Genomic DNA, 13,805 nt, shown 5'->3' with positions numbered 1-13,805 from the left:
TCTCACGTCGCCCATCAATTTATTGAAGAGTTGAAGGGAAAGATTTTCACTATATCCTACATTGCTCCTAAGGTCGTGCTATTCAAAGGACTACAGATTACCCAAGCGACGTGAAGGGTGTACGACAGGCCCTGTTGTTCAGGAGCCCTTTCACAATATGTTTGCGCCTCGTAGTGCTGTCAAGAAGTCCTTAAAGAATCATGCAGGCAGCCTTACGCCGGCACGTGGGCGCCAGGACATAGAAAGCGATGTGACTCAGAAAGCAAGGAGACCAACACTGCACAGCACGGTGCGACACAGCTGTCCTTGGTTGTCTAACCTGCACAAATTGCCACAATTATATTTCTGAGTCCGAAGCATGGGCCGTGAAGATAGCATGTTGAGACCCAAGCATAGGTATGGAGCAATATATATAACAAGATCTCTTCACAGCCTGTCAAATTGTTCTCAATGTCATTTCGCGTTTCATGCTCGCAGCCCAAAGGCCCTGAGACAACGAAGAAAGTTCATGCACAAGCGGCCTCGGCTGCTAAGTGCAGAACAGTACCTGGAAACCCCAGGCAAGTGCCCTATTTGGGTAGCAAAGAATTGACGCCAAGTATGGTAGGAATTCGAATGATATCCCACAGCCCTCAATATTCATCCCACCTCACTTTCGTAATTCCTGAAGTGCAGGGCACCATGCAAAAGCACGGCATCCACACCCAGAGGAAGTGAAGACGGAGAACAGACTTCAAGGAATCTGAGCGAGCAGCTCAATGCAGATAGCACCTCGTGTACAGACAATGTCAAGGTAGATCCTGCTGGAGCATGCTGTTGGAATATCGAGGCTTGCAAAGAGCGTCGGACAGATGCTCTTGGTTTCACAGGCGTATTTAATAGCTTGCTTGAGAATAATGCCTCTGCTTGCAGGTGATGGTTAGAGTCAGACCAGTAGACACCAGCGAGACACAAGGTGTTGCACCCAATTCCTGACTTTTTCCATCACAAAGAGGATCTTTCCCAATTTTACTGCCATCGTATGTGTCATTTGTGTCTGTTCTCATAAGGTTACTGTTGCAGGGAGTCTCCAGGAGCTGTCCACCACGCATGTCTCCATTGTATCGGCTCACGACCATCTCAGGAATTATGAGTTTGACCATGTTTGTGGCCCCACGGCAAGCCAGGAGGACGTATTTGAGGGCAAGTATCCCTCTTCCCTGAACCGACAATTGTCATCCTTGACAATCAGAGGCCAGTAATGTGTCAATTCCCAATATGTCTGAGATATTATGATGTGGGAACATCAAGCATTGTGCATGCAGCAATGCTAAAGGAAAATTGTGCAATGCTCTGCAGTGGCGGGACGGCCCTTTGTGGATCACTGCCTGCAAGGCTTCAATGTGTCTCTGTTTGCCTATGGGCAGACCTCCGCTGGCAAGACCCACACCATGACCGGCAACCTCAGAGAACCAGGCCAGGTGAATCGTCCTTTCAACCAGAAGCCACAATTTGCTAGATTACCCAGGTGGCTTTCTTGATGCTACTTCAGCACTTGTCTTTCAGTGTTTTGATGAAAGGCGTGTTAATCTGAGGAAAATGCACAGGTTGGACTGGCACCGAGGCTACTTGAGCTTCTGTTCCTCCAGATCTCTGAGGCAGAAGGCAAGGAGGTAACCTGTGTCCATCACTTTGTCCCTTCACTGCATCTGCAATACACGTCAGAACCTTATATGAGAATTCTCCTAGACAATGGCATGATCGGTACTCCCTCCCACAAGCACCTGTTCATGGGGATTTGTTTGATTGGCAGGGTCCAGACAAGCTCAAATTCACTGTGAGGGCGTCCTACCTGGAGCTGTACAAGGAGGTGATCACGGACCTGCTGGGGCCTGCGGATGGGGCAAGCCTGCAGCTCAGGGAAGATGTGTGCAACGGAGTCTATGTGGAAGGACTCACAGAGCGGGAAATCCTCAATGGTGCGTGCTGTCAAGATCACTAGTATTTTTCACCAAAATCAATTGTCTTATTTGGATTGTGGCAGGATGGTATCTCTGTGATATACTGAACATCTTGCCATACAAATATCAAATGTTCCAAGAGAGGCTAGATCTCATACTTGACTGATGCCGCTTTTGAGCATGCAAAGAAGGTGATCCATCAAATTTAAACAGGGGTACTGGAATCCACCCCTTGCTGGGACAGTTTTGTAACCTGTGGTTGTCTTTGCATTACATTGACCCCCCGCTCTAAGGGGGTCTGAGGGAATTGATGCGTGCAGCGGGGGACGCGATGGCGGTGGTGGAGGAGGGAACAGCGCGGCGGCGCACAAACGAGACGCGCATGAACCAGGAGAGCAGCCGCTCACACGCCGTGCTCACCGTCTACATCGAGTCCTGGTCCCGGGCAGACTCCGACGTCGAGTGTATCCGCTCCTCTCGGCTCAACCTCATCGACCTCGCAGGTGCTCGCCTAAATTTAATCTTGGCCATACGACACGGGGCAACCGGCTTCCAGGGCTGATGGGTTCCATTTCAGGGCAGAAAATGAAAATCTGAAAAGATGGACAGTAAAAGCGCGCATCGCGGAGTTGAACATGCAACCGTGGGTGTTTTGGCGCAGGAAGCGAGCGGAACACGAGCAGCGGAGCCACCGGGGAGCGCCTAAAGGAGGCCTGCAGCATCAACCAGTCGCTGACGACGCTGGGCCGAGTCATCTCCGAGCTTGTAGACGCGCAACAGTCTGCGCAGGCCGGCGGCGGCCCGCGGCACATCCCCTACCGGGACTCGAGGCTCACCTTCCTGCTGCAAGTGAGCGCCCTCGGTGTTGCCAATCTTGACAAGCATATCTGCTTGCTTGGCCAGCAATGCCATACCCTGGTGCAGTGGACTCTAGAAACATTATAGAAACATTCAACCTCCATCCTTGCAAACAGAAGATTAGGGCCCCTGCTTTGCAGAAGCAGAAACCCCTCAATTCACAGCGCATCGAGGGCACTCTGCTCGGGGGACCTCAAGAACTTCAGCCTTGCGTTTCTGCTTTCAACCTGCCTGCGGCTTGTGAGGGCATCACACCATTTCACACAGCGGCGCTGCTGCAGCAGTCATCTTTAATGCTTGCAGAGCAAGGCTCTCTTGGCCAAAGACGGCATGTGCAGCGTGCCTGCACTATATACCAAGATGGTGTGTCACGCAGGATTCACTGGGTGGCAATTCAAAGACGCTGATCATTGCATGCGTGAGCCCGGCGGAGGCGCACGCGGCGGAGACGGCGTCCACGCTGGAATTCGCGCAGCGTGCGAAGCGCATTCGCAACCGCGCGCGCGTCAACCGCGACACGCGCGGCGACGAGCAGCTGCTGCGCCGCGAGATCGAGCGCCTCAAGCGGTAATACTTGATCACAAAAATCCCCTTGCATGGGGGTATTATTGCATGCAGGGTCTATGGGGTTTTTGATTCAGGCAGATTTAAACACCTGCTTGATTGGAGGCGCTTGTGGGCCGCGGTTCCTTGCCCCGCCCACCAGCAAGATATTGAGGGAAACTGGTCAAACATGCGTGGCCCAATTTATTGTGAGTATCCCCTGGGAAGACATGGGGAAAATCACCTTGAGCTTGCATAATAAAAGGCTTGTCATGGAGCAGGCGACCTGAGGATAAGACCGGTTCTATCCGCTTACTGCACAATCACACCGGGCATGTACGCCTGGGTCCAGTGCGCCATTATATACGGCCTCTTTTTGCACACTGTCCAATGACCGCAAATGTGTAATTGATGGCAGGGAGCTGGAGGCGCGTGATGCGGCGGCCGAGCCGTTGGCGCAGGAGAACTCGGAGTTGCGGCGGCTGCTGGAGGCAACCCGGCCGCAGGAGTTCCCTCCGCAGCAAGCGCCTTCTGAGGCAACCACGCTTCGGCTGAAAGCCCTGGAAGAGCAGCGGAGGCGGCTCGAAGAGGAACGCGCGGATCTTGAGCAGGTGATCTTGTGGAAGTGCACAAGCATGCTGTAATGGGGTGTTCACTGGAGGCCAGGGTATTGCTTGGCACACATTATCAACTGTAACAGGCACAAAAAAGAGCATATCATGGTTCACCTGTGGAAAGGTTGCCATGAGGCGTTGCGGCAGCACTCAGCAATCCTGACTCCTTGTCAGTCTCAGGACTGACGAGTCAGATAGTGAGTCCTGTCCGTCTTGTGGCAAACACACCATCTTGTGCAACCACCGTCTTACTCACTGACAGAGTCCGTCCTAGACTTTGTCCTCAGTGATTCAACAATAGACAACTAGGTTCGCAGCCTTTGTCAGCAGCATGTGACTTGAACTGCTGTGCAGGAGAGGGATGTGGCGGAGAGGAGGGCGGCGCACATGGAGGCGAGCTGCAGCAACATGAGGGAGGAGGTGCAGCACGTGCGGCTAGAAACACTGACCGAGCGCAAGACCGCCTCCAAACTGCGCTCCGAGGTGAGCCTTGCGCACGCATGGCTGCTGCGTTGCATCACTCATTGGCAGCTTTGTGGTGATCTAATCATTTTGCATGCCCTCACATTGTGCCCCAGGTCTGTGCTGTATCATTGGTGAGTCTGCATGAGTCATTGCAAGGCCTTCTGTGTCGCCCAGCATGGCTCATCCAGACCCTCTACAGATTCATTGCCCCTTTAAAAACTCGTGCCAGGGAATATTCCATCGAACCTGACAAAAATAGGTAGTTTGATATTGATTGTGCCGGCAGATTCTGAGCCTGCAAAGTGTGCCCCCTGCACATCTCTCTGTAACCCATTCAATCTTATCCATATAGCAGGCTGATTAGGAGCCCAGCCTGCTGTGTAGGCCTGCGTCTGCAGCAGAGACTTCCCTATGAGAAGCCACCCTGACATGCAACATGCTTTGACAATGCTGTATCTTTGGTGAGCAGGTGGCTGAGGGGAGCAGGGCGCGCGCGGCACTGGAGGAGCAGCTGCAGAATTTGCAGAGGGAGGCGGATGCCGAGAGGACGGCGGCTCAGGCGAGGCAGGCGCAGCTGCAGGCCAGGGTGGGGAAGCTGCAGGAGGTGAGTCACCCGCTGGCATCATCCATATTAGTCCCTCCCCTGACGCCCTATACACGCTGGATTGTGCGTTCAAGGTTCTGCAGCACTAGTGATCATACAGATGGGACTAACACACGCTGAACACAACTGGTGCTACAGAATCCCTTCAACACATTCCAACCTGCTCACTGTGGCAAATGACTCACATGAACTTGCAGAGAATGTGCATTCTGTGAGTGGAGTGAGGGGAAGACTACTTTTTAATCAAACTAGCGTGTCTCAAGGCTGCAGCTTACTGTACATCATTAGCTGCTCATTTCAAGGAGCTCATGTCAGATATAATATAACTGATCAGCGCTGAGACCCATGCCTAAAGTTATGAAAGTGACTAACTGTGCATGTGCCGATGTCAGGACCTTGCTGAAGAGCTGCAGCGCGCCACAAAATGGAAATTGGTGATGGAGAGCTTCTCGTCAAATGTCACCGCTGCTTACAACCAGGCGCAGACTCCCAAAAGTCAGTCAAAGTCTGGGCTGGGGCTGCGCAGGCCGCCAGAGCTGGAGGTGGAGTCATACGAGTGACTCAGCGGTGCCCTCCTCATATGGGTGCTTGCGCGACATGATCTCCATTGCATGTGTAAACAGAGAGTGGAGCTCTGAATATGTGAGATTTTTGGGATTAATGAATGTCAGAGCTCGTGACATATGTGCTTTCATGGACACATGCATTAAGGTCTGTCTAGATCTAGACCTGCAATGTTGCACAGTACTTTGGTGAGTTGCAACTGCAAATTCTGTTCCACATATGGGGTTAATGCAAAAAAACAACCGAGGTCACTGCGAGGATGTCGGTATGCTAATGTATTATGATGACCACAGCGCCCTTTGGTACTTTGTAAGAGGGGAGAACACAAGAAATGCTTCACACGCCATTTGGCAGACTCGCAGAAAGATCAAACAGAAAATGCTGGGGTCATAAGCTTTGCACAAAGAGAATCCGACACCGCTTATTCTGACAGTTGCACAGCCCCTGTGTTCTTGACCATGCATAAACAAACTCTGCTATTTCTGTGCAACGCACACATCAAATTCAAGTAAGCCCACATTCGTTAGCACAACCGTAATATTGCACGAGTTTCACAAATCACATCAGTTCAACTCTCTCCCACCCCATATGACAATCATGTTTTCAAGAGCACGATTGCTCTCCAAACACAGCAAAAATTCTGCAGACGCTGACATTGCTTGTGCAGAAAGTTGATCTGCCCATTAAAGAGGAATTGCACAATGCCACGTAAAATCAACTGCAGTGCAGCTCAGGCAGTTCAACACCTCACCGGTACTCCATTACTGGCAGCTGTGAGGCGGATCATGTTCCCCAGTAATCAAATATTTACTCTAAAACATTGAATGCAAAGGCTGCTGCACGCTCAGGACGTTGGCTGCTTTGAGCACTTGGAAACGATGTCATACTTGCTCTGCTCGCTCACCAGGAAATTGACCAGGCCTGACTTGCCTGCCAGAGTGTTGGCGTCATCCAGAGTCTGCACAAATGCAACACCACATTGCCCATCAGAACATTTAATAGAACAGAAAAAATCCAGTTCTGATGCACATGAAGAGAACTGCCACTTGCGCCTGAGAAGCAAGCTTGAAAAACCAGTGATAACCTTCAAGCCATGGGATGGTTTGAGAAAGTGATGGGTTGCTCTGCTACCTCAAAGAATATGTTGAGAAATCCAGTAGGTTGTCCTATTCCCTGACACATTCTTGAGCAGATATACACGAGAACAAAAGAGGCAGCGCACACCTTTTTGATGATGCGGCAGCATTGGTACATTGGTAAAAACAAGGATAAAATGCCCGAGGCAGCGCGCACCTTTTTGATGACGGGGCAGCACTTGTTGAGCTGGTCGGTGACGGCGGTGGCCTCCGGCGCGCCGTTGAGGCTGGGCAGAGAGGTGATGCAGCTCTGCGCGGCCCCCTCAAGCCCTGCCAGGAACGAGTCCGCTACCTGCACAACCGCGTAAATACGAATTCAAAATCGACAGTAGGCAACACAGAGGATTGCGCAGTCAACATCAATGCGTAACCACATGACCATGATGTCTGCGCTGGATGTACCCAGTAACTTCTAAACATGGCCTCTCAGAATACAATCCCACCATTAGATGGCAAAGATGGCCTCCTGCCATCAGACGTGGTCAGAAGAAAAGATCCACACGAGCTATTTCTCATGGTGCATCACATGCATGGACTATCAGCTTACAATATGAAGACAGACAGTGTGCATATGTGTGAAGTGGGGACACTACAAGTGCAAGGGTGGGTACTCACCGCAACGGTGTCGCCGTTGGAGTCCTGGGTGTGGCCGAGCGCCTGCACAAAAGCGAGCGCGGTGTTGTACGAGTCGAAGGCACTGATGTAGCTGGGGGTGGACGCGCCGCTCGGGTTCAGCAGCGCCTTCAGGCCGTCCACCACCTGCATGCACACTTGTCATTGCCAGCATTTTGGGCGGAATAAAAGAGAGGCATGTGCTGCTAAGAGGCACAATGCTGCTCAGGGCACAGGCGGATTTCTTTGGTGGTGCTAACACCAAGGCATGTGCTGCTCTGAGGCACGCTGCTGCTCAGGGCAATTAGCAAGGAACCGAGGCATTAAAAGAGCTCAGAGCGCTTCGAGCTCGAGCCAGGAGGGGTCCTGCCTCAATTCAGCAGGATGACTGCATCTTAGGAATCAGATCTTTCAGATCTAATCTGACACCTGTTGATGGGGGCATGGCAGGCTACAGAATGGGTCAAAAAGGCCCGGGCAAGTGTACTCGCACAGAGGCAACGCCATACCTATGCAACGGTACACGCTTGTTGAGCAATACCACAATGTAGAAGAAATGGAGATTTTCAGAGGAGGCAACAGTGCACGCCTGCTGGTACTTGTTCTCGCCGAGCTGCTGGATGACGTAGGTGGCGGCGCGCGCGGCCAGAGCCGTGTCCAGTCCGTTGACTCCCTTCAGGTCATTCAGGGATGACACCGGCGCCGGCAGCTGGTCCTGCACCACGCTTCGGTAGCCGCCGATCGCGCTCACCGCCTGGTTCAGCAGGTCAGTGAAGTTGGCGGTGCTCCCTGTGGTGTCCACCACTGCACCAATGCAGCATGTCACCCATGAGACCCTCTCCGCAGTATCCTGTTGGTCTCTGTTAAATTTCACAGCTGCACTGCTTTGCTAGATGAAGTGATTTGTCATTTCTGAGCCACGTGCAACTTCACAGCTGCTCTGCTTTAATGAAAGGAGTGTCTTCTCCTTTCTGAGCCACGCCCATGAGGTGTTAAATGCTGCTTGTAATGGAGGTGAGGACTGCAGGCTGCGGTCTCCTTTGCAAGCTGCTGGCTTGTCGTGCAAGGAGGAGACTAGAACAAAAGAATCCAATGCACCCCTCATGCCACGGCAGGGCGAGGCTGTGGGCCAGAAGCCAGCCGGGGCTCCTTGCGCTTGTGGATGCACAAAAACCACCTTCAACAGGGAAGGCTTCAAACATGATTTAGATTGAGATTGCTGTGGGGCCACACGTGTGCTGACGAGGGCGGCAGCGGTGGGTGGGTCGGCCGCCACTGAGTTGAGGGCGTCAGCGATGAGGCTGGCGTCTGCGGTCTGCTGCAGCGTGCGCGCCGCGGCTGCGGGTCCGGCGCACAGCAGGGCGCCCAATGCCAGGATCAGGAGTGCACGGGCTGCCATCTGGACCTGCACAGCAATCGCTGCACTTTCACTCTCAGGGTCTCTGTGCACGGTTGGAGCATGGAAAGTAGATTGACGTCTGGAAACGCTTCGTTCATGTGATATGCGCCTTTCTGAGGTGCAGCTCGCAATATTTTTCCTCGGCTACTCAGCCTGTCCTGCTTGAGGCTCTTGCTGAGCGTCCCCCTCATGATTTGGTTTTCTAGCCCAGCTCTAACATCTGTAGGGTTATTCACAGGTATTTAACTAGAAATAGGTACCCTTAAGCTTCCCCTTCATGAATTTGGTGGGCTTCAAACACGTGCTTCAGGGATGTAAAGTTTAAGCCCAAGGCATCTCGCAGCTCTTCATCAAGGATAGTGCACATAATTTCAGTTTGATTGTATATTTTTCTGCGTCACGCAGCGCATTGACGATCACGAGATCCTCTGAAACACCACACGCGCTCCGTCGACCCCAAGATCGGTTCTCAAGACGAATCAATCCCACAGATTTGGAAGTAAATCCACTGTACTCCTAACGAAGAGATGTTTGGATTGATAAATGCCTGTTTCTGTCCATCAGCAGAGACCCTTTGGTGCTCTGCAATTTCTCGCGGCAAGGCGACTGTAACATCCGCTTCCGACCGAAGCACGGCGTCGGATCTATCAACCGCAGATGTCCACAACGGGTATCATAAATCCCCTACAGCGATGGAAACCGAAACAGTGCCGCTTCAAAGCATCATTACAAAAGGCGGCAACACTCGAGCTCACCGTCTGCTCAATCTTCTCGCTCAATCTGCCTGGTGCTCCTTGCTTCCGTCTCCTGCACTCTTGCGTATGAAGATTGCGAATCTGTGGGAATGAATGTTATTTCGTTTGCTGGTTTGAGCAAACGGCGGCCAAATTCCGGCGCTGAAAGTCACCACACCCTCGTGTGCCACCTGGAGCTGGATCTCAAATATCTGTGATGTCAGACAGGGGAGGGTCACACGTTGCCAGGGCACGGCGTTACATCCATGCAGGTCAGGTGATGGCTTGAACTGCATGTGAGTGTTGGCTGAAGTTTCTCCTTTTTACTGGCAGGTAGTAATGATACCCACGGTATATGCATGGAGAAGAATGCAATTACAGTAAACAGATAGTTACGTAATTGCCGCAGCCACGCTTTCAATTTTACGCTGCGTTTACAGCATGCCCTGGAGCAAGGAAATAAATAAAATTTGTCTTGTCTCTGATTCAGATACTCAAGCAGGCAAGCAATAAAGACACCACAAATAAGATCAAATTTATCACAACTACAAGAGTTCCCTTAATTCAAAAATATATTAAATGTACTCACAGTAAGTTCCATCATGTTCCAAAAATCTTTATTCGCAGTTCAAGCTGCATGATATCAATTGCATACATTTACACCGTTGCCCAGATCCTACACTCTGTTATTTTCCTTGCAGCGGGAGTCTCCTTCTTGTGTGTTCAGTGATCTACTGGCAGGCTTGCACGCGGGGGTAGCTGGTGAGAGCCGAGCTGAAGACACTGGCCGTGCCCACCTGGCCTCCGAGCGTGTTGGCATTCTGCATGGTCTGCACAGAGCACAACAAACAAACTCAGCTCAGTCTCGCTCAGATGTTAGGACCCAGATGCCATGCATGGGTTAAGCACTGTTGGTCACTGGTTGGTCTGAGGCTGGTTCTTGTGCCTTGCGTGCTCTGCAGACAAGTGCTCAAGTATTTCTTGGTTGCTGCAGCTAGCGTACTTCTGTAAACAAATGATGGAGCTCACTGGTCTACTGTATCAACGCTGCCTGGTATTTTATGCCTGCTTAATTCACATTCTGTGAGACCAGTGGGTGCACCACAGCAATGCAAGTCAGGCTGCCGATGCATTACACAACCAGCGCATCACCATCAGAAGCATATACAAATATTAGTAAGTGGATAGTCACCTGTCTGACGACGCTGCAGCATGACGTGGCGGTGCCGCCGTCCGAGATGCACTTTGCCATGGCATCATCCAGCCCCTTGGCAAATGACTTACCAACCTGCATGGCACAGGCCTGCCACATCAGCATGCATGCAGACATCCGCATGCATGCGCACGTTGAAAGTGCTTCATCGCCCTGAGCACCTTGCAGCTTCTTCAAGTCTTCAGGCCTGACTGACAGCACTTGACAAAACCCAGGCCAAAAGAGGCTAAGGCTGCAATGCTGGAAGGTGTCCAAGGGCTAGAAGGATAGAAGGATATACCTGGGATGAGAGTTCAGGCTGCACGCGGTTGGCCTTGGCGGCAGCTGCCGTGAAGGTGGCGGCGGTGTTGTAGGCCTGAGTGCTGGAAATGGCGGTCGTGCCCCCACTGGAAGATATGGTGTTTGCCAGCGAAGAAGCCACCTGTTTCGTTTTCACACCACCCTTCAGCTAATGCAGCCCATTCTTGTTGCAGCAAAGCCCTGACATGCACAGCCACCCTCTGTTTGATGAGCAAGGAGCACTGCTTCCTTTGCTCGTCTACAAGCTCTTTTGTAGTGCCACATGCAGCCTGGTAAGCTCTGAACCATTGTGCATCTTTCCAATCACTTGCCCAGCCATGCAGACAGTCTTAAAGAGCCAGGCCTGTCTCATGTCATGTGGTAAATTTTCAGATCCATCTAGGTTCGGGGTCCAGAGATATTAATATTGTGATAAGGGAGGGCAAAGGGTCACCGTGGGGGAGTTGTTGTTGGCGAGGTTGGCGAGCATGGAGTCGGCCAGGCCGGTGATCACATTGTTGCCGTCAGTGCTGCGCGTGGCCGACAGGTTCATGAGCTCCCCAAGGTTGAAGGGCATCGCCTGCGACATGTTTGGAATACCTGCGCCGCACCATAAACACTTAATGGAGCCATTGACGGGCTGCATCTGCCCCTCATACCATGCTCAGCTTAGCTGCTGGGCTTTAGTTAGGGATGGCTGCCCGCTCGAAACGCAAACAAAAATTGCCCTTGTTGGAGGTGGGCTGCAGGCGGCTCAGACAAGGTTGGGAGAATCTCTTGATAATGATTACTAGCATCTCTTCATCGCAGGCAAAGGGATGAAAAAATGTGCACACCTCCACCGCCGCTCGCAAAGCCCATGATGAGCTGCAGAGCTGCACCCATCAGAGAGCCCAAGTCGGGCAGCCCACTGCCACCACCACCCAGGAGCCCTGAACGCAGCACATGCATCCCATTAGCATGCTGCAAAAGGCAGGCAGCAAACTCTCACAGGCTCTCTTCACTCAATTCTAACTGCATTCCACCAGCATGGCATCAGCATATCATGACAAAGGATAGAATAATTGGGACAGGTGGCGAGAGCAGGGCCTCACCAAGGATACCGCCGATGCCGCCGGCCGCCCCAGAGTCGCCGCCATTGTTGTTGTTATTGTTGTTGTTGTTTGAAGAGCCGCCGCCGCTGCCGCCGTTGTTGTTATTGTTGTTGTTGAAGTTGCAGTTGTTCCCCGTGGCAATGACGGCGTTGTTGCCGATGTTGCAGTCGTTATTGTTGTTGTTTGCTGGAGGGCTGTCCACCTGTCCATTTGCCCAGCCGGTGACCGTGTTCTGAGCTGTGTTTGGCCCCTGCACATGTTTAGAAATGTCTTCAGCAACCAATGTCATGCATGAGCAGGTGCATGTCACATCGAAATGCTGACATCAGCTTCAATCCCACCTCAGGGGTGGCTCCCTCAGAGTCCTCAAGATACAAGATTTTGATTTCATTCATTTGATCCCACAAGTGGCAGCACCGTACCTGGTTGTTGTTGTTGGAGTTGTTCTCATTACTACCGCCGCTGTTCGAACCGCCATTGTTCCCACTGTTTCCTCCCCAGCTGCCATCTCCCCCATTTCCGTTTCCCCCACCCCCACCCCCTCCATTATTCCCCCAGTCGCCGCCGCTGTTGCCCCATTGCTGCTGGGGTTGATAGGGCCTGCCCGGACCTCCAGGTCCCCCCGGTCCACCACCGCCAGGTCCGCCGGGTCCGCCGGGACCACCGGGACCCCCCGGCCCCGGCAGCTGCCGCAGCTGCCGCGCGCACTGGCCGGTGCACAGCAGTGCGAGCAGGATCAGGCAGCGGACTGTTGTGCCGCGGGTTAGTTTGAGTTCCATACTGGTTGGCCTGCGCATTGGGCAAAAGACTGTCAGCAGTAGGCGCCAGCCTGCCTGAGGAGCAATAATGTAATAAAAGCTACACCCGCTGCAGCTGTTGACCGGTGGGCAAGGGCACAAGGTGCTCAACTTTTCGCGATCAGAAATGAAAGACTATATGCAGACTATAGACTGTAGTCACATGTGGAATCGAGTCCTTGAAGTACCCTTGCCCAGTCCCTTGACACGTCATATCACATATCGATGGGACACAGCACTATATCTGCGATAACTGACTTGAAGGCTTGAGAGCATCTTAAAAACATATTAAACCATTTATGAAAACACTAAGAATGTCAAAGAAGCGTTCAGCATGACGATCGCTGTCAAACACGCGATGGCACATCTACGACCCCTCAATATCTGTCTCGCAGGATTTCCCTTATCATACCATTCTAACATTATCATAGCTATTTTTTTACATTTGAAGTGTTTTGAACAAATATTCTCTTTACTAGAAGCTCTAGTGCCGAAAAAAAGCCATCAACTTGTCCTTACGGAGCCCTTTGTCAAAAGTGCCCTGTGGGGGCTTGTTGAAAAATTAAAGCGAGAAGTGGTGAAATGAATATCAAGAATAAAAGCATCTAAGGCAATCTAGGCAATGCCTGCAACGATTTGAGCCCACCTGCTAGGTTTCCGACACCGATTTGGAAGTGATCAGGATCTCCGAGATACTTCTGCACGTCTTCACAACACGATATCGATCCCTTTTGCGCTTCAGATACCAGTTGATATGAATGCCATCTTTGGTTGGTCAAATTGGTGCAGATGACAAGAATCGAAATAGCTGAACATTGTAGCTTGGCGTCGGCCTGTCGAGCACATTTGAACGGGAGCCAGGCTGGATCATCGACCCCCGTCCACCCCTTCCTGCTTGCCACCTGCCTTCCCTCCGCCACCTGTACCTGAGCGTGGCATACCGTTGCCAGCAC

At 52.0% G+C, this 13,805-nt stretch overlaps 3 protein-coding genes across 3 annotated transcripts; 1 reads left to right on the top strand and 2 right to left on the bottom strand.

The window, feature by feature from the left end:
- Window positions 1-896: 896 nt before the first annotated feature.
- On the top strand, window positions 897-3,369 carry COCSUDRAFT_38247 (kinesin-domain-containing protein; the record flags this gene model as incomplete). The annotated part of the gene is made up of 7 exons (XM_005643879.1): window positions 897-912; window positions 1,339-1,460; window positions 1,587-1,652; window positions 1,793-1,958; window positions 2,261-2,443; window positions 2,602-2,789; window positions 3,175-3,369. The coding sequence occupies 7 exons, from the start codon at window positions 897-899 to the stop codon at window positions 3,367-3,369; spliced, it is 936 nt and encodes a 311-aa protein (XP_005643936.1).
- Window positions 3,370-5,908: 2,539 nt separating this feature from the next.
- Window positions 5,909-9,597, bottom strand: COCSUDRAFT_54674 (hypothetical protein). Its single transcript, XM_005643878.1, has 6 exons — window positions 9,491-9,597; window positions 8,570-8,741; window positions 7,926-8,140; window positions 7,340-7,483; window positions 6,882-7,016; window positions 5,909-6,546 (listed from the first exon to the last, which is right to left on the bottom strand). Exons 2-6 carry the CDS (start codon window positions 8,733-8,735, stop codon window positions 6,433-6,435), a joined length of 774 nt encoding a protein of 257 aa, XP_005643935.1. The 5' UTR covers window positions 8,736-8,741; window positions 9,491-9,597; the 3' UTR covers window positions 5,909-6,432.
- A 229-nt stretch (window positions 9,598-9,826) lies between these two features.
- Window positions 9,827-13,661, bottom strand: COCSUDRAFT_48931 (hypothetical protein). The gene is made up of 8 exons (XM_005643877.1): window positions 13,499-13,661; window positions 12,478-12,844; window positions 12,056-12,305; window positions 11,798-11,893; window positions 11,416-11,561; window positions 10,963-11,103; window positions 10,662-10,757; window positions 9,827-10,299 (listed from the first exon to the last, which is right to left on the bottom strand). The coding sequence occupies exons 2-8, from the start codon at window positions 12,832-12,834 to the stop codon at window positions 10,201-10,203; spliced, it is 1,185 nt and encodes a 394-aa protein (XP_005643934.1). The 5' UTR covers window positions 12,835-12,844; window positions 13,499-13,661; the 3' UTR covers window positions 9,827-10,200.
- Window positions 13,662-13,805: the final 144 nt, after the last annotated feature.

This window comes from Coccomyxa subellipsoidea (assembly GCF_000258705.1).
Source record: "Coccomyxa subellipsoidea C-169, whole genome shotgun sequence".
Classification (NCBI taxonomy): domain Eukaryota; kingdom Viridiplantae; phylum Chlorophyta; class Trebouxiophyceae; family Coccomyxaceae; genus Coccomyxa; species Coccomyxa subellipsoidea.
The sequence above is the reverse complement of the archived record's forward strand: the minus strand, read 5'-3'. Positions and strand labels throughout refer to the sequence as shown.

What these genes read in the sequence shown, in the direction of transcription:
- COCSUDRAFT_48931 (XM_005643877.1), bottom strand. Translation starts at nt 12,834, where the DNA reads ATGGAACTCAAACTAACCCGCGGCACAACAGTCCGCTGCCTGATCCTG. An exon ending in CGGCATCGGCGGTATCCTTG is followed by an intron (nt 11,894 to 12,055) that starts GTGAGGCCCTGC and finishes TGCTGCGTTCAG; the next exon opens with GGCTCCTGGGTGGTGGTGGC. An exon ending in CTTTGCGAGCGGCGGTGGAG is followed by an intron (nt 11,562 to 11,797) that starts GTGTGCACATTT and finishes GGTGCGGCGCAG; the next exon opens with GTATTCCAAACATGTCGCAG.
- COCSUDRAFT_54674 (XM_005643878.1), bottom strand. Translation starts at nt 8,735, where the DNA reads ATGGCAGCCCGTGCACTCCTGATCCTGGCATTGGGCGCCCTGCTGTGC. An exon ending in TGCCGCCCTCGTCAGCACAC is followed by an intron (nt 8,141 to 8,569) that starts GTGTGGCCCCAC and finishes GCATTGGTGCAG; the next exon opens with TGGTGGACACCACAGGGAGC. An exon ending in GCGAGAACAAGTACCAGCAG is followed by an intron (nt 7,484 to 7,925) that starts GCGTGCACTGTT and finishes GTGTGCATGCAG; the next exon opens with GTGGTGGACGGCCTGAAGGC.